General features: G+C 37.7%; 3 protein-coding genes across 3 annotated transcripts in view; 2 read left to right on the top strand and 1 right to left on the bottom strand.

The window, feature by feature from the left end:
- Nucleotides 1-229: 229 nt before the first annotated feature.
- LOC140232402 (centromere protein X-like) lies at nucleotides 230-11,036 on the top strand. The gene is made up of 5 exons (XM_072312530.1): nucleotides 230-831; nucleotides 6,310-6,361; nucleotides 6,864-6,917; nucleotides 8,447-8,535; nucleotides 9,445-11,036. Exons 1-5 carry the CDS (start codon nucleotides 775-777, stop codon nucleotides 9,457-9,459), a joined length of 267 nt encoding a protein of 88 aa, XP_072168631.1. The 5' UTR covers nucleotides 230-774; the 3' UTR covers nucleotides 9,460-11,036.
- A 4,260-nt stretch (nucleotides 11,037-15,296) lies between these two features.
- On the bottom strand, nucleotides 15,297-18,799 carry LOC140232309 (uncharacterized). Its single transcript, XM_072312439.1, has 3 exons — nucleotides 18,728-18,799; nucleotides 17,027-17,224; nucleotides 15,297-15,721 (listed from the first exon to the last, which is right to left on the bottom strand). The coding sequence occupies exons 1-3, from the start codon at nucleotides 18,792-18,794 to the stop codon at nucleotides 15,480-15,482; spliced, it is 507 nt and encodes a 168-aa protein (XP_072168540.1). The 5' UTR covers nucleotides 18,795-18,799; the 3' UTR covers nucleotides 15,297-15,479.
- A 2,784-nt stretch (nucleotides 18,800-21,583) lies between these two features.
- LOC140231844 (uncharacterized) overlaps nucleotides 21,584-25,961 on the top strand; it is a 30,192-nt gene continuing 25,814 nt past the window's right edge. Inside the window, exons 1-2 of the mRNA XM_072311996.1 lie at nucleotides 21,584-21,658; nucleotides 25,473-25,643. Coding sequence (XP_072168097.1) covers nucleotides 25,499-25,643 — 145 coding nt within the window. The 5' untranslated portion in view covers nucleotides 21,584-21,658; nucleotides 25,473-25,498. The remainder of the gene's footprint in view (nucleotides 21,659-25,472; nucleotides 25,644-25,961) is intronic.

Genomic DNA, 25,961 nt, shown 5'->3' with positions numbered 1-25,961 from the left:
CTCATATTGTCAAATTCGTGTTTTATCAGTTCGTAGCTTTACAAGGTCACCCATATAGATAATTGATGCGTCCAAAAGTGCGATGATCCCGAAGTGACGAGGGAGGTTTCCCCGGTCCATCGTCGCGCGCGAAATTCAGAACGCGCGCCACAGAGAATCAATGCACAATCCAACGAACAAGCGCTGATTGACGGCAACATCCGTGCAGCCAGCATGCATTGCGGAAGAGTTGTCCACAGCATGCATGCATGCACCACCGACCGGATCCGGAGTGGATCGCCCTGTAGATCGGCCGTCCCTTCAGCTGCACATGGTGCTCAGCTCAGCTAGCTCTCTAACGTTAGCTCTGTCTAACAGTTAGTTTTGCTGCCCTGTCTCCGGCCGGCTCCGGCCCCGCGAAGTAAACGCGAACGAGCCCGGCACCCAGGTGTGTTACAGCATCTCTCTATCATCCATATATCCAGCCATGTCCACATGCCCTCTACCAAACGAACTCGTCTCTTTTGATCCTCAGCTCCGTCTGTCCCTGCAAACTGGCTGTGAGTGTTAGAAACCTGGATGTACACGAAGTACCATGCTGAATTGTCCATACTGAGGGACTTACAGCTAGGCACACTAACCGGTGATCGCGAGAAGTCAATCTGAGAGCCTGGTGCAGTGGTGGGATACGGGTTCTCTCACGGTGACCCAATTTCACTCATCAGTTTACACGTTAGTTGGGGTGATACTAGGCCTACTGATAGATCTCCAAAGACAATCTGAATCAGAAGTAAAATGGCAGCTTCATCACACCAAAATCCAGGACCAAGTGCAAGTGCGACCTTTAAGCAGGTAACTGAGCATGCTGAGTAGAGATTTATAGAGATAGATCTAGATAGTACAGAAAATCTATGTCTCGATAAAGTGCAAGGACCATGGGGGGGGGGGGGGGAGTGGAATTGGATTCAATAAGAAGAGTTCAACTTCAAGTAGAAGCTAGAAAATAAGATGTCACTTACACAGACAGGTGCCTGCGTAATGTTGTGTGTGTGTGTGCATGTGGTACCTAAGTGATTTTAGGAAGAATTGGTGTTGTTGTAATTGTGTGAGTGCTTGTTATTGTTTTGCTTACGTTGCATGCGCAAGGGTCAATAACCAATTCCCCTATTTTTTCTTTTTTGTTATTGTTTACGAGACAACGAGGTTAAAGCAAACACATGTGACTTTTAATTGTGAGACAATTCAGTTTACATTTGCAATGGCCTTCTTAATTGAACGGACTTTATTTACAATCGATCAGGATCATACCTGTATCGACACTCTGTCATTATATAGCGTTGCCGTGACAGACAAAAATCTTATATTATTCTGGCGTTCAGAATAATGCTAACAACTAAGTATAAATTGAACAGACGTACATTACCCCTCTTGACTTGTTCAACATCAAGCTCAATAATGTGGATCCACAGATATTATCCGAATTAGGAAATTCCAAATATGGATATAAACATTCACCACCAATAATCTGACACCGTGTATCAGGGCGCGAAATCTCCAGTTTATGTTCGGAATGTTCCGCGAAAATCCATTGAATAGCTTGCGTCACTTCGGGAGGACAGCGTCGTCGAAGATGAGCGCGAAGGACGAGATCGGGGCGAAAAACTCGAACGCGACGGGTCCAGAACGAGATGAAACGGGAACGGGATGACGGTCGACTGGATGCTCGGCATGAATGAGGCAAGGAGCAAAGAGTCAGATTTGCCTGAAACGATGTAGATGCCGCATTGTGACAGGCATCGGAAAAGATTGAGCGGACATTATCCTCTTATACACGTGTATACAGAGTCGACAGTTTCTAATTGCCGGTTGTATTAGACTGATTGTGGGCTGCGGTGCTGTTCTCCTCCCAGGAAAAGATGTTTATTTCCAGGCTGTCGAGGCATAGGCAGAAAAGCAAGGACTGCCAGGCGAAACAAAGTCCTCTCAAAATTTTCAGCCAAGTATCGTGGAGAAATAAGTACTGCCTGGCGAAACAAAGTCCTTTCACAGTTTTCAGCCAAAAGTCATGAAGTTGAGGAGAAAAATCAGCTAGACGAGCTGATCTCGGGCAGCATAATCAACAGTCAATGGCAATTTCAATGTCCTTGCTATTTCTGAGTGTTCAGGGTTTTTATATGGCTCGATCATGACAGCGAAGTGGAGGTCGTGGTCAACCTCACTTCCTCTTCAGGGGTCAAAGATGCACACGAACTCTCCGTCCAGTCTGGGGTCAGATTTTGTTTTTAGCTGCCTGGCATTAGGACGCGTCAATCAGACAGCAACTGGTATATTTCCCTGTCATCTTATTCATGCACACAATGAGATCTATTTGCCCTGAACTTGGGAGAAAAACGACCCCGGAAACACTAAAGAGTGAGGGGTCAGTGGCGGTGTTCTTCCCTAAGGCTGCGTTCACATAGAAGTATACTATTCGGGTATTCGGGCTCGTTTTTCGAGGGCACGCAAATAGCTTGAATCGAACGATAGGATTTCCTCACACCGGTTCACATAGGAGGGCACTATTCGAAAGTACCGAATAGCTGCGAAAAGTATAGCAAAGTGGGAATCGAACTAGTTCGATTTTCTTGCAGCGTATACCGTCTCTCGTTTATGAAATAATGACAATTTTGGTCTGGATTTGCCCTTTAGCAAAAATAAGCATGTAGACTGACATTCTGATGCAGTTTAGAAATTGTTAATAAGATTTGCTAGGATGTAGGAGGAAGAAATCCTCACTGCATGGGATGGTGAGTTGACGGTGCGGGTGATGGTGTATTCAGGGCCGGAATAGTGAATACCGAATAGCGAATACCGAATACTTCTATGTGAACGCAGCCTAAGAGGTGGTGATTTGTTATGGTCAGTGATAATGAGGCTTTGGGCCAAGGGGTACTTTATCAAAAGGTCAGGCAGAGCGGTCAACTGTCAGCTGTGGTGCTGTGCTGCAGTGTGACATTTTGCAGTGCCCACTTCTACTGCCTATATCACAATAAGAAACTGTACAAATACAATATCAGGCACCCGTCCTAGTTTTAAATAGCCTTTCCTTCTCTTTCCCTAAATCAATGTAAATACAAGATGCAAGAGGGTTTTGCACATTTTTCACTTTCAGGACAGCGCAGTGCACTGTGGTCACCATGGTAACGCAGTACAGTGCTGCTACATGATCTTTAAGTTTGTTAAAATTAGTGAATAGTGTAAGAGCTTGTTATGACAGAAGAAGGACAGTTGGAACAAAATCAGAGAATGAGAATTCTTTGACTGACACGGCATACATTCTTGGTGGAGTGTTTATTCATCTAATTCCAGGGCTGCCAACTCTCACGCATTGAGTGTGAGACTCGCACATTTTGGTCCTTTCTCACTCTAAAACTTTATTTCATTTGCATGCATTTCTATTGATCTCACTCATTTTGACTCCTAAATTATAGCATTGGCCTATGGGAGTCTCACTCTCAACTAGTTTCCAGTGTTGGCAGCCCTGTAATACACAGAAATTATCCCTTTTTGTGTCTGGGTGCCTATTTTTTGCAGGGACAGTTTCATTCATTGATCACACATGGCTAAGTTACAGAGCGTCAAGTGTGCTTAGCCCCACTTAGACTACAACAAAAGCAGGAGTTTAAATATTCGTGCATGTTACATGTTACATGTATGAGGAATTGAGGGTAATCTCGCACCTAATGATTGGGTTTCATGAACAAATGAAACTACCCCTGCCACAAAATTATAGACTAGGCGTCCTGTCACAAACAGAGATTATTTTGAATTTTAGACTCTGACCTGTTCACTCAGGAGTTTGATAAAGGAATTTTTTTCTACATCTCAACTCTCTAAATGGAAACATGGACAATTGATTGTTTACTCTTCATGTGCTTTAGGTCAATAGCACAATCAGGGTATGCAATTGTGTAACAGGGCAAAAATGGAAAAACTTGGTGAAAATGCTTTTTTTGTTGTTTGTTGTAGCAGAGTGTTCAAATTTTCATTTCATGTAAAGAACGAGTCAAAATTTTGCATTAAACTGCGCATAAATTAGCATTTAAATTAGGGGTGTCGAATTACATTGAAATGACTAATATATTGGAAAAATTCATTAAAAAAAAGGGGAATGTTTTTTTCATCTGATAATGCTATTAGATATTCCTGATAAATATCTCTTTCATTCACCACCAGCACATAGCCATGACATGTCACAAAATATGAATGAATTTCATATTTTCACTTTTCGAAATGGATGATCAATTTTGTAGCCATTATTTTGAATTCAAATAAAACCACTTTTACATATTTTATCATATTTCACTTTTGCCAAAGAGTGAAGAGGCGAAACTTTCAGGAATAGGTAACAGACATATAGTGGCCATTATTACAAATTTTTATGAAATTAGGGCTGGTACTTTGGAAGATATTATATTTTTCATCAAAAAATTATCTGTACAGTTTGACCTTGAATGTGCGCACAGTGTTTGGATCAATTCTCATATTTGTAAACACAGATAGAAGAATGAATGTGAGATTTATGATGACTTGAGTTGATATCCAAGCTGTGACAGTCAAACAATGACATATTAAGCCAAAATAATATGTTTTTGCTTATGATATCTTTAGAAATTGAACAAGCATTGAAATATGAACACTGAACACTTATCATATGACCTTCATGCAGTATAACATGGGCATGTATCGCACTTATTTATGCTCAGCAATTTGTAAAAATAAAAAAAAAATAAGTTCCTATTGCTCAAATTTGCTAAAATTTTCACACAATAGATTTCTACATATGTACAATTCATGGTTAAAAAAACAAGGATATTCAATAAGGGGAAAAGAGTCTTTAAAGTAGTCAAATTAGGATATACTCCGAGTACCTCACTGAAAATACTGAAAAACGGCTGCACTTATTTTACTCAGCATTTGAAAATGGTTCAAAACTCGAAACTGGCTGAACATTTATTGGCAAACAGCGCACCATATTGTAGTGTGTCTTCAGTACTTTCAGGAAAAGCAGAAAAATAAGCTGTTTCTCCATGTATAGCTGTACAGCATGGGTTAAAAGGTCACAATGTCACAAAAATAAGCTAGCATTACACTCCTACCAGGATGGGACTTCAGACCTTATAACTTTCTCCAGCTGAAAGAACCACTGTTTTTTATTGCATGCATGCAATGCCAGGAAAAAATCCATTAATTTGATACCAAACACATAGGGGTAGACTTAAAATATGGACCTCAAATCTTGATTTTACGTAAGTTGTAAAACGCTTTTTTTGACGCATTACATGGGTTTTGGGGGACTTTTTGGTAATTAACCTTTAATAATTAACAGTAAATGAGAAGAAATTACCTATTGTCTTACCACATGTGATTACTGATGTCTTAGCATGCTGCATGTGAATTTTTAAGTCAGTTGGTGCATTCTTTTAGAAGTTACAATTTTTTAAAGTGAGAAAGTCATGATTGCATACCCTGATTGTGCTTATCACCTTTAGTGAATTTGTGTCCTCTGACTTTATACTTGAAGTGCACAAAGATTGAGCAAGAAATATTAAACTTTGTTGCTCTTTATGCACTTCAAGTTTTTGATATACATTTGTAGCTGTTGGCTACTTGACTATTTCGTAGTTAAATATTGTAAACTGCAGCTTCCCTCTCAGATGAATCAATCAAATGGTTAATCATAGATAGATCAATTCCAAGTGAATTGTTTGTTTTGTTTGTCTCATTTCCATCTGAGAAGATGGCTTGATAGCCCATATTCAGCTGCAATGGCTGGTCTTCCATGGGGTCCGGTTGGCTGTAAAGGGAGGACCACTTCACCGGGTTAAACACCCTGCTCTTTGCGGTGAATGAATGAAGCTTGATCTTTTATGTGCATGAGTCGGGACTCTTTCACACACAGGACCTCCATTTTATGTCCTATGCGAGGGACAGAGTGTTGTGCCTCTTTAGTAGAGGGGATGGTATGATTCTTGTACACACAACATTGCTCAGTGGGACCCAAGAATCGAATTGGGGTCCTTTGGAGCATGGGCAGACGCGCTTCTGACTGAGCTAACTCACTGCCCTTTTAAACCATTGCACTTGCATTATCACTTTTTAAAAATCAAAATTGATAGTAATTACTTCATTTGTACTTCATTTGTGTATCATTTGTGTATAGTTGGGTATGTAGATGGACCAAGTATTTTGTGAATTTTACTTATAGTTTAAACAATCTATTGTACAGTAGAACTTGTGACTTGTGGCTATTTTTGTGATATTGCAGTATCTTTTATTATTTCCCCATAGGGCACTATTCAACGATTGCTGCAGACTCACTTCAAGGAAGAGAAAACAAAAAGTAAGTGCTCTGTGTTCCTTTTCCTATGGATACTTATGGATGATACTAAATGCAGCTGGCTTTAGTTTAAGCCTCTGTATTTAGGTCCAGATTTTGTCATGCTTTAAAGTAGACTGGGTCATGACCAGGTGGAATGGTGTACAACTTGAACTTGATTGGTTCACTCTTCCAAAGCTTGTCAAGACCAATTTCAAAACCGTTTTCTTTTTCTTCTTCTTTTTTTATGGTGGCCAAAAACAAAACAAAACAAAACAAAAACTTTACTGTAGGTGCCCTTAATTATTATCAGAGTTAGGTCATTTAACTGTACAAATGTATGTATATGTGTATGATATGCACTTGTATGATACCATTGTTTATATCAAGTGCTGCACAAAACCATGATACAATGTACCAGTGTTCCTTGCTTAATATCATTTGTATTCTATCAGAGTTGAATTATGCATGTTATTTGAGTGGAGTACATGTTCTTCAGACTTACCAATGATTTCTCCTTCTGCAGTTAATAAGGATGCATTGGTACTGATAACTGAACTAGCCCGCATCTTTGTTAGTGGTGAGTACGATTTATCATCTGACTGTATGATGGATAGATAGGCCATTAGGGGGTTTAGTGTGTCACAGTAACATGAGGAATTATTTTATTATTTTTTATTTTTTGCATGACATCTGTAATGCAGTACATATTTCAGTACAAGTGCAGGGCTAGATATTGATGATGTGCAGAATATGACAAACTTATAGATTAATCAAAGGCGTCTGCAAACGTACGGAAATCTGGCAAGAGTTTTATCTTTTAATGCAGTACATGTACTGTTTTTAAATGTTTAAAAATTTTGCTTCAATAGCTCCAGATAACATCTGAAATCCTAGATTTGATAGGCCTTTGAGCAGGCCCTGGACATTCTTTTTTTTTTTTTTTTTTTTCAAGTGATATGCATGAAGCTGCAAAGGATGCATGCATCATAGTACAGTTGAACCTCTCTTATCCGGCCTCCCTTTATCCGGATCTCTCTATTATACGGACGCAATCTCGCCGTGATTTTTTTTTTTTTTATAATTACAGGAGGAAAGGGGGATTCCCAACTCAATCTAACAATGGCAACCTACAGTCGACTTTGCCGAGTACGGTTTATTTTCAAGATCTACTCGATACATTTCTTAATAATTATTTAGGTAAATCATTCCAAGAATTTATAAAAGAAAAGGATTTCATTCTTGCAAACACGAACCTCTATTTTGGGTTCTGTTACTGAGTGTAACAAAGGTTGCAGTATACACATTACTACATGTGGTACTACAATGGGCTACATCAGTACATGTGTATGTATATGTACATGTATAAAGCATTGAGTCTCCCGTATCCGGCCAAATCCCTTATGCGGATGAGCCCCGGTCCCGACTTGTCCGGATACGAGAGGTTCAACTGCACTACACCTTTTAACCCACTAAGGACAAGTTTATTTTGCTATAACACACATTTCCTGTTGACACCTGCCCAAGTATACTCAGGACTGGTCGTCAACAGGTTAAACAAGTACTGTATACGCTGTTATTTTCGCGTACAGATATTTTCGCGAATGACGAGGCCACAGACATTTTCGCGAGATGTTGTTTTCGCGAATGGACGCTGAGGCTTATATTACTGTAAAAGTGGAAATTTTCGCAGTGTTGAAATTTTCGCGCATTTCGCGCAACCAGAAACTAGCACGAAAATAAAAACATGCGAATATTTTTGCTTGCCATACGTTCCTGTGCGTGATGTCTTGATTCCGCGGAATTAAAAACACGCGAAACTCTTCTGACCCGGCCTAGCGCGAAAAATTAGTCGCGCGAAAATATCCACTTTTACAGTAGTGCACTATTAACAGGGGCGCATGGAGACATTTTTTGCGTGTTGTTAAATTCGCGATCCAACTGTGATTCGCGAAATTCGCGAAAATAACAGCTTATACAGTATTTGAAATGCATGTAGAAATAATCTTTGTACAGACTAATTCGAAGTGGACCTGAAGTGGACGGTTCACATTAATGTTGCCTGCTGATGCTTGAGATATCATCTTACATTGCACTCTTGACACACAGAAGGGGCCCACAGAGCAGCGCAGCAAGCAAAGTCAGAGTCGGCCCTGGTGGTGGAACCAAGACACCTTGAGAAAATCCTTCCACAGCTGGTAGGTTACCCTCGTTGACTAGCTAATTAGCTTCTCAAGTTTGTGTTGTTTTTTCTTTTTTTATGATGATTGGCGTTTAATAGATACAGTGTAGGTCCAGGGTTGTTATTTTGGTACCGTTATTTTTATGGTGATGATGATAATGATAATATTATTATTATTATTATTATTATTATTATTATTATTATTATTATTATTATTATTATTATTATTATTATTATTATTATTATTATTATTATTATTATTATTATTATTATTATTATTATTATTATTATTATTATTATTATTATTATTATTATTATTATTATTATTATTATTATTATTATTATTATTATTATTATTATTATTATTATTATTATTATTATTATTATTATTATTATTATTATTATCATCATCATCATCATTATTATTATTGGGGTTAGGGGTGATGACAATAGATCTTTATATAAATGTATGATTAGATATACATGTTTGAAATCCTCATTGTATTTTACTGACATAATGTCCCTTGATTTTTAAGTAAATGTAGCTGATGATGTAGAAAGTTGTGAACAATTTTCAGACCAACCAGATATAAAAAAGGAACTGCAATGCTTATCTTGTATTCATCATCTTCATAGTCAATCATAGTTTTGATGATATGGCATACTTGTTTCAAGTTGCATGAGTTTCTTTTTACACTTCAGTCACTTTCATGAATGACCTGGCACATGGGTGCCAAGCGAGATGCAATGTTATGTCTTTATTTTTTGGTTTTTGATCAGTAAAATGTGTCAAACTTTAAGATCAAAGCAAAAAATCAAAACAAAAATACTTTCAAGATTTCAGTGTGTGCCGTGACTGTTTGTTAGAAGGCCATCTGTAATATTTTCTTTATTTCTTGTCACATTTGCCCTCACACTCATCTAGCTCCTGGACTTTTGAAAGTCTAAAGGTTGTGCAGCACAGGAACAAAAGGACAACACTAGTTGATGATGAACACTGGGCCACTATGTGGAGTGAGGTCTCACAACTTCAAGCCATGCACCCTTGTCACTTGAAGACTGCATTCAGATTGACCTTGCATACTGCTCCAGATTAGAGCCCTGCAGAGAAACTATTCTGTGTAGTGATTTTACCCGTAGAAAGGGGAACTGTCTTTAACAACCAGAGCGTAATGATTGCCATTTCGCTTTTGGATCTTTAATTCTATGGCATATTATTTAGGATTTTTGAATCCTAGATTTTATTATCTCCCTTCCCAGATTGTGGAAAATTTGATATGCCTTTTGTCTCCATGCCAATGCCTAACATAGATCAACCTCATAGCTTCTTGTAAATTCACAAATAGACACCAGTCACCAACAACACCAAGCATCCTTCCACATTCTTTATACATGGACACTTTCTGTCCTTTCAGTGGTAGAAGTCATTTGCTTGTTACATGTAGTTGTTTGCAGGGTCATTTCCGTTCTCATTGGTAGTCGCAATTGTGCTGGGCTGTACGTAGGTAAAGCCCATCAGTGTTGTTTCTTAAGTTCAGAAAGGCCACATATGGATGTGCTTTATCTTTCTTTGCTCTCCCCCCCCCCCCCCCCACCAACCTTATATTATAGCAAGTTGAACAAACTTGCTTTTAAAAGTTCAATGAGGAGAGTGAGGTAGAGATATGACACACATAAATTGTTACTGAAGAACAAACCCTTTGAACTGTTCCCTGATGAATTGTGTGCCAATATCTGATTGATACATCTCTGGTATACCACATTGTGTAAAGTGTTGTGTGCAAACTTTTCCTTCACTTGACTCTGCACTCAGTTGATTGATTATTATTAAATCAACCATAGGTATGTAAGTGTTGCTGTCAATAACACGTATATTGCCACTTTTTACTGTGGATGTTCTGGTTTTTGAATGCCCTAGTGGTAGCCCACTTTGTTGCTTTAGTCAAATTCTACACAGATTTTGCAGTTTACCACCATTGCTTTGATTTGTTTCTTTATTCCAGGCCAAACACGTTGTCTTCAGCAATCATATGTACGTCATGGTTTCTTGAAATTGAAAATGAAAAATAACCGATTTGCTGCTATCAGCTCTTCTCTCACTGTTCAGTTCTTGATTTTTGGCTCTTTACCATATTTGTACGGGCAGCCATTTTTTGAATGGTTCTTTTCAAGATTTGGAGTTATCCATTTTTCTATCCATTGTCTTATTTAATTGATATGCCATGTATCGAACGTCATTACTGGTATACATCCTGAAACATCTATCTCTCTTTTGTTAGTTCTGTCGCAGTCACATAGTTTGTAGCATCTGCTACACATGCAAGTGTGCAGCCTTGACATAACACAGCATTCAAGTTGTACAGGTGTATTTCTGTAGTTGCAACATCTTTGGTAGTCGCAGTCGAGGTGTATAGAGAGGATTTTTGAAGACTGCCTCAGGATTGGCAATGATCTGTTGTTCTAGGACCTGAAATTGGTCATGGAATTTTGTACATTAAAGAAAAAAAAATAGCTTCAGGTTCTTTCTAATTTCCATCCCTATTCTTTGGTGTTTGAGTGACAGCATTTGAAGTGAGATTGTTTTGTAGGAGCCCTGCTTCAGTTCCTGATTGGGAAGTACTGTATTATATTATATATACATATATATATATATATATATATATATATATATATATATATATATATATTTCGAAACAAGGAACAGAAAACTGACCAGAAACAAATAATAAATAGCGAAAACTTTGAGCAAAGAAAATGGGTTTTCATCGGGATGAAAACCCATTTTCTTTGCTCAAAGTTTTCGCTACATATATATATATATATATATATATATATATATACTGTACATGTATGATACATATATATATATATATATATATATATATACATTGTATATACTGTACATGTATGATACATATATATATATATATATATATAATATACTGTACATGTATAATACATAACATTATATCCCCTTCCTTCTGCAACCTCCCTCCCCACCCAAAAAAAAAAAAGAAAAAAAAAAGACCATACCACACATGTACATGAAGCATGACTTCGAACACAAATACTCTGTTGATAAGATCAAATTTATTGATTTGAAAATAAAACTCTGCATCAACTAAAATGTTATATACAATGTACATGTACACAGTTCTATCAATATTTAGATTTTTTATTATAATTAGCTATGATATTGAGCATTTCCTTCAAATTTGTAAAAAGTGAGAAAATTTGAAATTATAAGAAATATGACACATTGTGTATAAAAATCTCTGAGTATCTAGTGAGATGCTACATCTACATGCTTTAGTTGGGCACCAAGCTAATAGAAAAGTGAGGTAGGGAAAATGTTCATAGAGTAATAATCCGTTTGTGACAGGGTGCCTATTTGCGGCAGGGGCAGTTTCATTCATTGATGAAAAGGCCCAATCAAGTGTGAGAGTACTCTCACTTCCCATAACACTTGTGAGTATCTCCCGCTTTTATTCTAAAGTTGGACTAAGCACCCTTGACGCTCTTTAGCTGCTTTATCAAATGAAACTGCCCCTGCCACATATAGGCACCCTGTGGCAAAAGAGGGATGATTACTCTCGTGGTATGCATGTACAGGCAAAGATGCATTCTTTGCCCTCACCATTATTCTTGAAAATCTGTGGAATCATTAGATTTCTCAAGACTGAAGAGCACTCTTAATCCACACAAAATTTACAACTACCATGAACTAATTTACAGTAACGTACAATATATGCAAACAGGCAAATTCTACAGGATTGCATTAGGGATAGAATAGAAGCCTAACATGTATGCACACATATTACTACATTTGTGCATGTGAAAGTAGAAGCCAACATGTATGCACACATATTACTACATTACTTTGTGCATTTGAAAGATTTTACCACAAATATGTAATTCCATTGTGTGTAAACACATCAGAACGTGATAATGATATCTCTTGACTGTAACACAAACACACTATTGTTACATCACATACATTTATATACCCTATCATGGTTTCACCTGACTTGGCTTCATTTGACTAGATGCATATACATTCTACTGTCCTATAAAGTATCATAAGGTGAAATTGATACATCTCGACTGTAACACAAACACGCACACACTAATTTCACACCATATATGTATGTACAGTCAATATACACTCAATCATGGTTTCACCAGACCATGTGTAGCTCCATTTGACAATATCGATCTTTCAGTGATAAGAAGTGTAAGTCTAACAATAATTTCTAAAGCTTGGAGAGATACAGTGTACATTCCCAACTCTGCCTGTGATGGCACGATACGACTGACAACTTACATGCTTTATGTGTTCCTGAACAGATTATTAGCCACACCAACACTGGGTTGTTGTTTTTTTTCTCAAACAGGACATTTGCTCTAAGGCAACACTTCAAGACATTTAAAATTTGAAATAACGGAACACTCTAAAATGTGAGTTATACCAGCACCAATCGAACGATAAGTACCTGTAATATCTAAAGCTATCTTTCATCAAGTGCCTGACACTCTACATGTGTGGTCGTACAATGTCAGAGCTGTCAAGGCTTCCTAATCCTGCAGGTCTCCTGAAACCTTTAACCTTTTGACTCGCGATATGTGCTATTTGAAACAGGGCTCACTTGAAAAGCAGGCCCTTGGGCCCTGAATGTGACTACCCTGTTCTTTTTTTTTATGAAACTGAATGAATAAAATAAATAAATACCTATCTTCCCATGTCCAGATCGAAATATAAAAATCTCCCTGATTCAGAACTTATTTTTACCCATTGAGATGCATGCAACATACAAGTTTCTTCCCAACTGCTCTTCGGAATCTCCCTGATTTTGATGGATGAATGCTGGCAGCCCTGCAATAAACAGTATACGTTCGGTTCGGCTAAGAACACAACTATAAAAATCAACAGTACAGTGCACTCCCGTTACAACGAACACGGTTATAACGAAATTTCGTTATAACGAAGTAAAACTTCTGGTCCCAAAATTATCACCATTAAAGTCTATGGTACAAAATTCGCTTATAACGAACACGGTTATAGCGAAATTTCCGTTATAACGAAGTCTTTTCCGAGCGCCACAGACAAAGAAAAACAAGAGAAATGTGCTCCGTTATAACGAAATGCGAATTGCTTTCGAAAATACGTAGCGGAACAAGCATTTACAGCGTCTCTGCATGGCCAAATGCTTCACATCACTACGTGTTCGCTCCTTGTGTCACGCACAGTTTCTGAAGGGAGCGTTTAATATAGTAATACAATAATCCCAAGGCACATTTTACATAGCTTTCCAGTGTATGCTAAGGATTCAGCAAACAGAATATGATATATATGCATGGTTTCCTTGTTTTCGTTATATATTGTATTGTTCGGTTATAACGAAATTTCGTTATAACGAAAGAAAACTGCCGGTCCCGAGCATTTCGTTATAACGGGAGTGCACTGTACCTGGTAGTTTTGGTATTGAGAGGTGACATACTTTATGTTGCATGACCACCAAGCTGTTCATGGATACAGAAATTCACCAAGTGACAATGGGTAATTTCATGTTCCCATAGAGATAGTGAAACAAGCAGCATTTCATTCAGGTAACTAATGAGTTGCTTAACGTGATAGAATCACATAATAGAGACAAATGTTCTTGAGCGTGTCACCTGGCACCATACTAAAAGGTGATTAATAGAGCCTCTTTGTTCTGTCATATGTTCCAACTTACTTGTCAAAAGCGTTTTACAATTCACATTGCCTTTTTATGTGCAAGCCTTTGGACACACAGAAGGGTTACTTTCTGTAGATGCCAAGAACTTTTTCATGGATATCTCAGAATTCATGAAGAACATTTTACTGGAATTGAATAATGTACAAGAGTATTTTTTTTTTTCATGATGAACATGTCAGCTTGGACACCATAAATGCTAGCATCCTTTCCAAATGACAACCTTCATAGTATGACTTTTTAATCACAACAAAATACATGTACATGTCATTGAAACAATTATCTGAAAGCACGATACAATGTATGTGCGGCAGAAATGTCCTCATTGTAAACACAGGATTAAAGCCAAACCATACGTGGACTCCTTTTCCAATAAGATATACATTGTACTTCAGTTGAAGATAAAAACATAGTGCAAAATTTGTTCTCACTGATACTATATGGTGAACCCTGCAATGGTTACTTATAAAAACAAAACAAAACAATAATATAATCTGATTTGATGGGTCAGCCATAAGTACCATAATGAAGACACAAACTTGGTGGAAGAAAACTTACATTAAACAAATATAAAAGTGGAATGAGTAAACAGGATCATAAATTAACAGTAAGATTTTTTTTTTTTTCATTTGTTTAAACATGGCATGTTACTAAATCAACATTTTCTTCTCTGAGTGAATGTGTCAACACTCATTTTGATGGACCATCCTTATAGTCATTTGAAACAAGGAAAATTTTGCATTGGCATGTTTCAGGACAGTAAATTGCTTTAGACATTAATAAGACTATATTCCAGAAAAATACCCATTGTGTTTTGAAGAAGACAGAGTAAAGTCTGAGTTTTTTGCTTAGCTATGGACCAAATTTGTCATTGTTGAAGCTAGTGTTCAAGAAGAATGCAACCAGTAAAAACCTTTTAACTGGGCAAATGATGTTTACCCTCCCCCCCCCCCAAAAAAAAGTTTGTTCTTATCACAATCATGAGCTGATAATTGAACCATGCACTTCACACAAATGTGAGTTGTGTTTTAGCTGTAGTTGAGTGTCACATTAATGTAGCTCTACAAATAACACTCCGTGGCTTTCAATTACGATGTACAGTCCCTGGCATTAGACTAAAAAACTCTCATAAAAAGTCTATCCAATCTGCTGACTATCAAATCAGTGTGTAGGCATTTGACGTATTGGAAATGATAAGAAAGGAGGCTGGAATGGAAGATGTATTTCAAGGCACTGTGAGGTCATAGTTGGGCCTGCCCACCTCGGCGTCCCAGCTGCAGTTGTTCCAGAGGTGGTAGGTCAGGTAGACGGCGTAGCGACGGCAGTTGTTGTCGTCCACACAGATGCCGCTGCACTGCTCACCCCACCACGAGTTGAAGGTGAGGACATTCTCTGTGGTGCACGTGGAGAAGCCATCTCTTGTCCACGATACGTTCGCGAACGAATCCTTTGAAGCAGACTGTCGCCCTGAGAGTAAAGCAAATGTATCCAAAAAGTTCATGACACTAGTATTATATACAGGTACTGTGTACTCCATGCAACTTGTAAGGCAATTTCATGAGTGGTTAAATTAAATTGAGAAACACATTGATGGAATAAAAAAAAAAGAAATACAGTTTTATCCCTTTCAAGGGCAAGGTTTAGAATGTTCCTCCTGGAAATGATATACTGCACATATGCGCTGCAAGAGGTACTTCATTTTCTTTTTGCTTCTGTGAACATTGGTCTACTTGCAATAATAGAATCACTGCGAAAGACATTGAATACATTTTACAATGTATATACAGCTGTCTACATTTATATCGCATGGTGTAATGCAGCGGAAACTCCTGATGAATTAAAACATGATACATGTAATAATATGGAACAAATTCCTTTGTGTATGGGCCTATGCATTGTTTTTTGCGACTATTATATCACAATACCCCATGTAGTAACCCAAATTTCTCGGCCAAAAGAACTCCTTTCTTCTAGATATAGAGTTTCCACTCAGTCAGTTTCATTTCAGTCGACGATGCAAAGGTGGATACTCCATTAAAGGTTTACAGTGTATATGACATGTGCCCTGATTCAGTTCTTATTATTGCATTGAAGCCTTCCATTCCTTTCTAATGAATATGTCATAATGTAAACATATCTACGCATGGATCCTGCATAATATACATAAAAGCACAACTGAATATATTTTGTCAAGTTTATCGAACTCTGTCAGAGAACACACACTTTATGCTGACCGTTTATCTTTGTCATCTAGCCTTGCAAAACAAAGTAATCATCAATTTACAATGTGCTTTGTGAACTGAAATTTAGTCATTCAAAAACTGAAGGGAAAAACTTTGTCAAAATGTATCGTCTTTCAAGTTAATTTGTACAAGTGTATATCTTGTATACACAGATTTAGACCAAGACATTCAATCCTTAAACTGTTGACTCACACATCAAATACAAAAACAATTCACACTGATTAACCCTTCCATAATCACTTGTGATACTATACATATGACTCCTCAAAACAAAGTTCTCAGGACCAGCAGTTTTCTTTCATTATATCAAAATTTTGTTAAAGCCAATCCATAAAATATATAAAGATATATATAGAAAATAACAGCAGGACCTGGATTTACTTTGTTGTAACAAGAGTTTTGTTATACAGTGTTCATCATAACAGGAGTGCACAGTACAAACATGTTGCTCACAGGATTGACAAAGTTGGTAAAGTTTGACATGCATCAACTGTTTGACATGCATCAACAGAGCAACGCCGTTACTCACTTATGGCACAGTTTGTCGAGCTGACGTCATTGTAGTCGTAGATGTAATCCTCGTAGCGCACCCAGATGTGTTCGACCAGATCTCCACCCCCTATGGCCGAGGCATAGCCGTCATTATACCTAAAGAAGCTGCTGAGGCAGGACGTGTCGTCTGGATCTACCACGACGCATGAAGGGTAGTGCCACTCATTTGCTGCAGCTTCATACACAAACAAGAAATATGTACTGATTAGTCATACCCATGCATGATTACTCTTTCCACAACAAAAGGGGCTCCTATTCCTATTAATTTTCCTTGTGCAGTTATTAATAATGTGAGATAGTTATTTTGATATTCTATGAAGTAAAAGTAGGGTAGTAATATCAGTGGAGTAGATTAAGATTATAAGCTACTTAAATACTTAGTAGTACATTGTACTGCACAGTCTCTTTTTTGTTTACCCACAAATATTAAGAAAGTCTTCCTAATACATGTATCACCCCCACTAATTTTGCCATACCACACTACATTACCCCACCCTCGATGTTGTCTTAGCACGGATGCATGCAAGCACCTACATTTAGGAAGTGGTGGACTGGTATCCATCCGACAACAATGTCAGTGTATATTTCCTATAAAGACTCCTCCCTCCCCTTTACTACCACTAGTTTCTAGTCTACTACCAATGTTGTTATATCCCTGAAGCTTTTTTTTTTTTGGCATTAAAGATTTCACAATATCCTCATAATGTGAAGTCTGGAGATCCACATTATTTACAGTAGGCAAGACTTTCATGATAGATCTATAAACAGGATTCCCCCCTTACCCCACCACTCCGTCAAAGCACTTGCCAAATGTGTGTGTCGCATACGTGCATGCATTCATGCCTACACTCTGTAAGCAAACAAGGGTAGAGTAGTGTAGAGTGCTAGGACAAAATGGGGGGGGGGGGGGGGGAGGGGGGATAAGGAAGTCTTCCTGAACTTTATTTGCCAGTTGTCATGTGAGATAATGAAAGAAAGAACAAACTTTCATGTACGTGATTACACGCAGTGGTTCTGCATTTTTCATCATGTTCACTGGGGATTTGAAGATGTCCAAATATTACTGAAAAACCTGATAATAAACATGATCAACAGCAAAACAATGATACAGTAGAGTATAAATGCACATAGGAAAAGCATTACATGCATTTCACACGTATTGTCTATAGAGGGTAGGGGTGCTGGTTTAAAAATATTAAACTGAGCGCATCAAAATAACAACACACACATTGTTAGAATCTATTTCTAGGGTTAGGGGTGTGTACCGCAAATCACATTTTTAATGAACGCTTGTGAATTAAGAGTATTTACATGCGAGTAAAATTTCAGGCAAATTGTGACATATCTAAAGTATCTATTGATATGAAAAACATTAACACTGTTAGGTCAGGGTGTCGATGTGTTGGACACCCACAACCATTATGCTACCAATCAGTGCAGACCATGGACCACTGCACCACCACAAACTGCACTCTCCCTTGCTTGCGGGCACCACTAACGAGATAGGACTACGACGTTGCACGCACACGGACGGCTACTCGAGGAAGAAGAGACGACCTATACAAATGTATGTCGCAGTTTATCTTCTTATCATTTATTATCATCTGGGCAATATGTTAGGGTACGTGAGTTTGCCAGTTAAAGAGACGTGGAACAGAATATAAATACTGTTACATACCGATAAACAGGATAAACAGGAAGCTGAGTACACCGCCATAGAAACGAGACGCCACATCCTTCGCCATGTCCTTTTTATCAATATTACAAGCATTTCCTCGAAGATGGCGCTATAACAAAACTTCACAGTGGCTTCAGACGCGTATGCAACACTGACAGGCTTACAGCTATTGTCTGATATCATCGAAATTATTTCCATTCCAACATTTTACTTACAATAGTTATCTAAATTTTTTTTTTATTTTATTCCTCAGCATGGAATTTATGTAAAATATTTTTTCTTCAAATTAATACATTAGGGATCTTTGCTGTTTCTAGATTCTATGGAGTTCCAATTAAAATGTGATTTTATATCTTTGTGATAGAATCATGTATTTTTATTCTGCCTTACAAATTCCATCTGTTATTCATTCGAGGTTATGAGAGGTGAAAACATACAACTGGGCTTGCATCATTCATCTAATTTTTTTTTTTATTGCCAGCTGAGGAAAAAAATAGATCATCACAATATTATTCATTTGGATTTAAAAAATTCTAAACTTTATCGCCTCATTTCTTTTTTCATGTTCCAAAAACAACCCCCAAAAATCCTAAAACAAAACAGATATTCATCATGTCCTTTCTTTTTCAAAAAGTATAAAAAAACATTCCAAGACTTATAAACTGTTCCCTGCCTTCTTCCATAATGCTTAACAAACAATAAGATAAACAATTGACGGAATCTTCTCCTTCTGTCGCACTCCTGTGACATCAAGAACAGTTGCGAACTTCAAAGATGTTAAGAAGAGTACCATACTTATTGCTTCCGGAGAACAATTAATTATTTCAGAGTAATATGCAGCAGCATTTTTGTACATTTTGAAAAATTCCCCCAATTAAAAAAAAAAAATGATAAAACTAGCAAGAACCAGATAATGTGTAACAAGTTTATAATAAACTGTTTGTTGCGGGAATTCTGTGACATTATGGACCTCTACAGGTAATATTTTATTAGCGGGTGGGGTGGTTTGAAATCAATGCTACGACTTGAAGCACAAGTGCGGAAGTTTATACAAGTACATGGTTTAAGGGGCCGTTGTAAGTGAAAGAGCTATCAACAATGCCTCGAACAGCAGGACATGCAAAAGTTGCGGATTATGCAGTTAGGTAAAAGGAGGCACTGATCTCACACGGGTTCTATGACATTATTGCTCCTGCGACAAAGAATATTGCTCCCATGAAACCCCACGAAATTTCTGCACGCATTATAAGTTCTACCCAAAAACGTGAACGCTAACCTCAATCCTAATCCTTGCATCAAACTAAACTAGAAACCCTATATCACAACCCTAACCCTAACCCGGGCCCTAACCCTAAGTCCTTGGAGAAAAAATATAAGATCGGAGCAATAATGTCGCATGCAGGAGCAGCGGCGTGTCGGGTCACCTCTCACACGATAACTTCCCTTGGTTAGGCGTATCAAAAATAATGGATTCTGATTGGACGGTTGGCTATGCGCGCGTTTAAAGAAGTTCTGACCAATCAGAATACGAGGTATGGCTAAGCAATGGAAAAGTTGCAGACTAGAGTACTAGTATCACACGCAACTGGTCATGCGTCATTTTTCAGCGTTAAGCCAAAGGGTTCCATCGCTATATAGGCATAGGACAAGAGAAAATGGACCTGGGAATATACTTATTTCACATAATTAACACACATCATGATAACCATTAACCATACACTTAAAAAAATAATCATCTGCTAATGTCTTAACGCATCCTGAGGGTCATTTCAGCTGGAGGTCATTCGCAAATTATGAATACCACAAGAAGTCATTAAAATTTCAAATGTCAAATTTCACCTGCCTGACCCTACCTCTGAGAATTAGTCCCTTAACCCGTTCCGAACGGGAGCTTGGTCTCAATCTCCTATAGGGCTACAGTTCTGTATAGGACATTCTATCACACTTTCAACTTTTGCACAGTTTGACTGAAGAATTCCGATCAAGATCCCGAGACTGTTTGTTTGTTTGTTTATTTATTCTCCATTTCACAGCACAATACATAAATCAAATCATGCATCAAATAAAGATTAAAAAATGGATGGATTACCAATTTCAGCTTCATTTATTATAATTGTTCTTCCATAGGGTCCAATTAACTATTTCGATTTTGATTGCTATATTGCTACTGTTGGTTGATTGTTAATTCAAATCCACCATTGTGCAATTCAGTAGATTAATCAAAGCAAAAGCAAACCTAATATCATGTCATGTACGTATAGTGATCACTGAATAGATTATTGCAAATTACATCAACCGAAATTTCTCGCTAGAAATTTGTTGTCTGTGGTTATCATGTCGTAGCTAGATATTTTTTTTTTGCCAAAAAAAAAGTTAAAAAAATAGAAACAAAGGTAATTATACTTTACTGTCCCTGCTAGGTAACAATATGTGAATGATTCACCCCGTCTTGATTACGACGAAAGAGAAAAGGGTACTAGTATATTAAAAAACAAACAAACTGTAAGGCGCGTGTGATTTTTGCACGTAGTGTTCAACTTTGTTTTGCTGATGAACGGAAATGATTCAATTATTGACAATTAAAAAAAAAGAAAAAGAAAAGAAAAAATACACCATGATGGATCCGACAAATTTTATCGTGTCTGAGCAATAATTTTCAGGAGGATATAACTGCTTGCGGTTTCTCACGTCATAATTAATATAAATATTTAAGAATGCTCTCACGGTGCGTTTTGGGATGTGGGAAATGGTGCAAGGACAATCATTGTGCATCCGGCCGTATGCCTTCCGTCTGTTGACTTTTACCATAGGGTTTTAATAGCTCTTTTGGCTTACACTGCTTGCATTCCGCTGCACGGTTACTTGACGGTAAGACGCAGGCACATAACAGCCAGTAATACTTCAGTGCAATCGCAATCGTTCCTTCTCGTGGTAAGTCGATCAGAACGCATATCATGTTATCATTCGTAATGAGAAGAGAGAGAGAGAGGTATGGCTTTTGTAAATGTGCTGTTTTCAATGACCTACAGGTCAACGATCGAATACCAGCAGTTGAGGTTCACAGCAATGCCAACTACTACTAGCCTAGGTCTATTAAAATCAATGGGCGGCAGGGAACGGTCGTGACAGGCATTACCCTGCCTATGTATCCCCCGCATCCTGCCGGTGTATTTTGATGGCTCTGCTACCTAACTGCGGCGCGTCGCACCATGTCGACCTCTTGTCACACAGCACAGGAAAGCTGAAAAGCCAATTTCAGTGATGTGACAGCTATATCTAGCTCTCATGCATGGTGAAACCATGACCATGGAGCTCTATGGTAAAGTTCACTCAGTCTCACTGATCAGTTTGATATACATTGTATACGTATTTACGTCGAATGTCGTCGATTTTCTGATGCATTGGTATTCACCCTCTGCCCCCCCTCCCCCCCCCCCGTCCGTCACATTGACCGATGAAGGGTGGGCGCGTCTGTGGCGCTCTCTGTCGTTTGTTTGTCTGGTGTGTGTGTGTGTGTGTGTGTTTACATGTTCTCGTCCATTAAAAGGAATAAATGAGTGGCATACATTGTCTGAATGGAAAGACTACGTATTTGATATGTTTAGCAAAACTCTGAAAACCATAAGATTACAATTAGATATCAACTGAGCATTTTGTTAAAGTATTATGGTTACAGGACTTTGTTTCAAGCAGCTGACAGATACCTACTCTACTTGATATGTACATTAATTGTTTACACATTTAGTAGCCTGACCAGACCGCTGTGCAAAGCAAGACAGCGGCTGCGTGTTATAGGGTGTGTTTATCAACTCCTTTTCTCGGTAGAAACAGGTTATCCAAACAGCTTTCAAGGAATTTTTACGAGTTGATAAACGCAAAGCTGTTTTGAAAGCCCTTTAGGAAAGCCTTTACGAAAGGGTGCGTTTATCAACTCTCCTTTCTCGGCAGAAACAGGTTATCCAAACAGCTTTCAAGGAATTTTAACGAGTTGATAAACGCAAAGCTCTTTTGAAAGCCCTTTAGGAAAGCCTTTTCGAAAGCCCCAAATTTGTGGCGATCCAAACAGCTTTCCTAAACAGGTTTTCAGAAACCTGTTTGTAAAAGCCTTTTGGAAGTTGATAAATGCAAAGCTGTTTTGAAACGGCTTTGTAGTCTTGTACTTCAGGCACGCCTTATGACCTCTTCTCCTCTGGTCGAATTGCGCAATGCAGCTGTGCAGTGACAGGCCAGTTAAAAAAATCGTGTTCGCGAAGAGAGTTGATAAACGCAACTATTTTGAAAGCCGTTTCTAAAGGGCTTTGGAAAGGGCTATTGAAAGCCGTTTAAACAGGGGAGAGTTGATAAACGCAGCCAAAGTCGCATGCCGCCACTCAGAAATATTTGAAGTATGTGCTATTAAAACTGGAGCTGCCTCACAGATAGGAAGACAATTGATTCATGTGGCATTGCATCATGACTCGTCACTCTCAAAGGAAGATATGTCTTTATTATGGTAATTGTTTTTCGCCGTCCCTTCTTAGAAAACAAGCGGCACATTAATAGTACAGGCAGTCAGGGCTTTGGAAAGGGCTCTCGAAAGGGCTACGGAAAGGGCTATCGAAAGGGCTATCGAAAGCCGTTTAAACAGGGGAAAGTTGATAAACGCAGCCTTTATAGTTACACATGTAGATATATTTATATCTTTTATGTATTTGTACGCCTATATGTACTATAATGTTACATGTCTAAAATTTATTTTCAACTTAAGGACAAAACATTATTTACTCATCAATATCAAATTCATTGTGAAATTTATGGTATTAAGCATTTATACTTTGCCATAGTGGTATGTGTATCTTTTAGCTTTGGAATGAGCATGAATTCCAAACATATGTTAGATTTTGGATCAAAAATATATCCTCTAGTGATTTGTTGAAAAAGCTTCACATAATTTATATAGATATCTTCCAAATATTATTTCTACAGTATTTGTAAAATGATGTCATAAAGCATGCTTGTGACATCGTACAACTAAAGCAAATCTGAAATCGTTTGCTGCATTGTACCACCACTCTGTGAAATGTAACAATTTCTAATTTAACAATTGTAACATCACAATTAAAAGCAATTCTGACATTGTGTGGTGCTTTGTCCTGTCAATGCAAGATCCCTGCACAACATCGCATCCAGGACATGAGTTCTCGCCTCACATTTTCCAATATTCTTTTATTTAAATTTTTGATCCAAAATATAAAACAGTCATACTGTGCCTAATTTTGAGTTATTGGTTAAAACTATAGGCCTCAGAGCCTCCAATAGTACTTCTCAGTGAATAGTATTTTGGAGTTATCTCTGCCCATAGTTTTAACCAGAAACTTTCAAGGAAAAGTATATTTGAAGAGTTTTATTGCAAAACGAGACAACGAGCTGACTCCACTTTTTGTTGAGTTATTTGTGATTAAAACTGCTAAAAACAAAGAAAATAATAAGAAAATGCAGGATTCTTTATCATAACTTCTGGAATATTTATATAATATTGACTGGCCTCGAGGGAGATACCAGAAAATATTGCCTAAACTGAAAGTGTGGGCAATATTTATCTTGTATCTCCCTCAAGGCCAGTCAATATCGTAATTATTACCTATCCCCTAGGTAAATTAAGAAAATGTGTGAATACGGCTATACACTATGATATAGATCAAGCCACATTTGACTACCTGTAGATCATCAACATGTCGAATAATTGAAAAATAACATTGTTCATCAATGTATATCATTCAACTCCAACTTCAAAGATACATATGTAGTTGTAACAGGCGAACTTTAAACATCTGAACGTTTTTACACTTTATTTTTTACTTCTGTTTAAATTTGGAGAGTTGTAAAACTGATGGTCACTGTGCAATTATTGAGCACAAATGGACTAGTCATTGCTTGACGCGTAGTGCTGCTGTAAGTGGTCGAGCTTGTATGAGTTGATTTATCAGCGTTCCTCTGCGGTGCGTGTAACCAACACCCAGCGACGTCCTGGAATGTTTTCTTTTCGTGGTCGATCAGAATGTTCACATTTAAAGCAGGGAGGTGGGGAGAGAGATCCCACTCTTTCTCTTCCCACCTCCCTGTGTAAAGTGAATGGCGAAAACCGGAAGATTGCACTGTTTGCACACATTGTTTTGTGTACGGTACAGTGTGTGTAACCGACATGCAGCGACATGGCGAAACGAATATTGACTGCTAACCTTTACCCTGCAAAATAACAACTGCAATTGCCTCGCTAAACTACCTCGTATAGGTAATAATCATTATTATGTTACAAGTGAGATATTATGTTACAAGTGAGATATTATGAGAAAAGTTTAATTTTACTTTATTTGATGATGGACTTACTTTGAAATGTTTAAAAATATTGCAAATATCTGTTGTATTCTGCCTACAGAAGTACTGGTATTAATAGCTTGTACATCTTTATGCACTCTATGATGGTATATGTATCATTATACACTCTATGATGGCATCTATGTCCTAAAATCAGTGTACTATTAATCCACAAAGTTAGCTCTATTTACAACCAATTTTTTCATGCACTAAAAGGTCAATGACATGAAAGGAAAACATGTATTTTTTTTTTGTTAGTTGCTTGAAGCTACCAAAGAGTGACATAATTTTTGTGCTGTTATTTCTGTTTTAATGATCTAGTTTAATTCTGTAAGTGTTCGTGTGACTGATTGCTCCCCATTTGTCTTTGTTCTTTTTTAACATTCTACAGCTCCTAAAGACAGATTATTTTCCATCATGCCGAAGAAAGAATTGATAGGTCACGATGTGATCACAGTGAAAACTCAGGAGGGCGACTGCCAAATTCAGCTCTGCTTGGGGGACATTACAAAGCTCCAGAAGAAAGAACAAGTGGATGTCATCTTTGTGTCATCATTTGGAGGTGAGCTGGCAGTAGAGTTTGTTCCTTTCCTTCCAAACTATGCAACCTTGAGTCTTGATATTGTACAACTGTAAGTTAAAAGATGACCATGATTAGCACGCTTGATTCTTGACATGTACCCCTTATCTGATCACATAAACCAGCCTTTATACTTCAGGTTTGAATTCCTAAAGTTAGATTAGGTTTAAAACTTTGATTGTTTGGAACATAATGATAATTTCAAGTTGACATAGGGATTCGGTGTGCATCAAAATTCTTTATCATACTCATTACCTGTGGAACTGTATTTTGTGATTCAAGGGCTGTCATATACTAAAA

Source organism: Diadema setosum, chromosome 8 (assembly GCF_964275005.1).
Source record: "Diadema setosum chromosome 8, eeDiaSeto1, whole genome shotgun sequence".
In the NCBI taxonomy this organism is placed as follows: Eukaryota; Metazoa; Echinodermata; class Echinoidea; order Diadematoida; family Diadematidae; genus Diadema; species Diadema setosum.
The sequence above is the reverse complement of the archived record's forward strand: the minus strand, read 5'-3'. Positions and strand labels throughout refer to the sequence as shown.

Bases quoted from the DNA above. Each gene is read 5' to 3' on its own strand.
- LOC140232402 (XM_072312530.1), top strand. From the start codon at position 775: ATGGCAGCTTCATCACACCAAAATCCAGGACCAAGTGCAAGTGCGACC. The intron at 832-6,309 runs GTAACTGAGCAT...ATTTCCCCATAG, and splicing joins CAAGTGCGACCTTTAAGCAG to GGCACTATTCAACGATTGCT. The intron at 6,362-6,863 runs GTAAGTGCTCTG...CTCCTTCTGCAG, and splicing joins CAAGGAAGAGAAAACAAAAA to TTAATAAGGATGCATTGGTA.
- LOC140232309 (XM_072312439.1), bottom strand. From the start codon at position 18,794: ATGGCGAAGGATGTGGCGTCTCGTTTCTATGGCGGTGTACTCAGCTTC. The intron at 17,225-18,727 runs GTATGTAACAGT...TTGTGTATGAAG, and splicing joins CCTGTTTATCCTGTTTATCG to CTGCAGCAAATGAGTGGCAC. The intron at 15,722-17,026 runs GTGAGTAACGGC...CTTTACTCTCAG, and splicing joins CTCGACAAACTGTGCCATAA to GGCGACAGTCTGCTTCAAAG.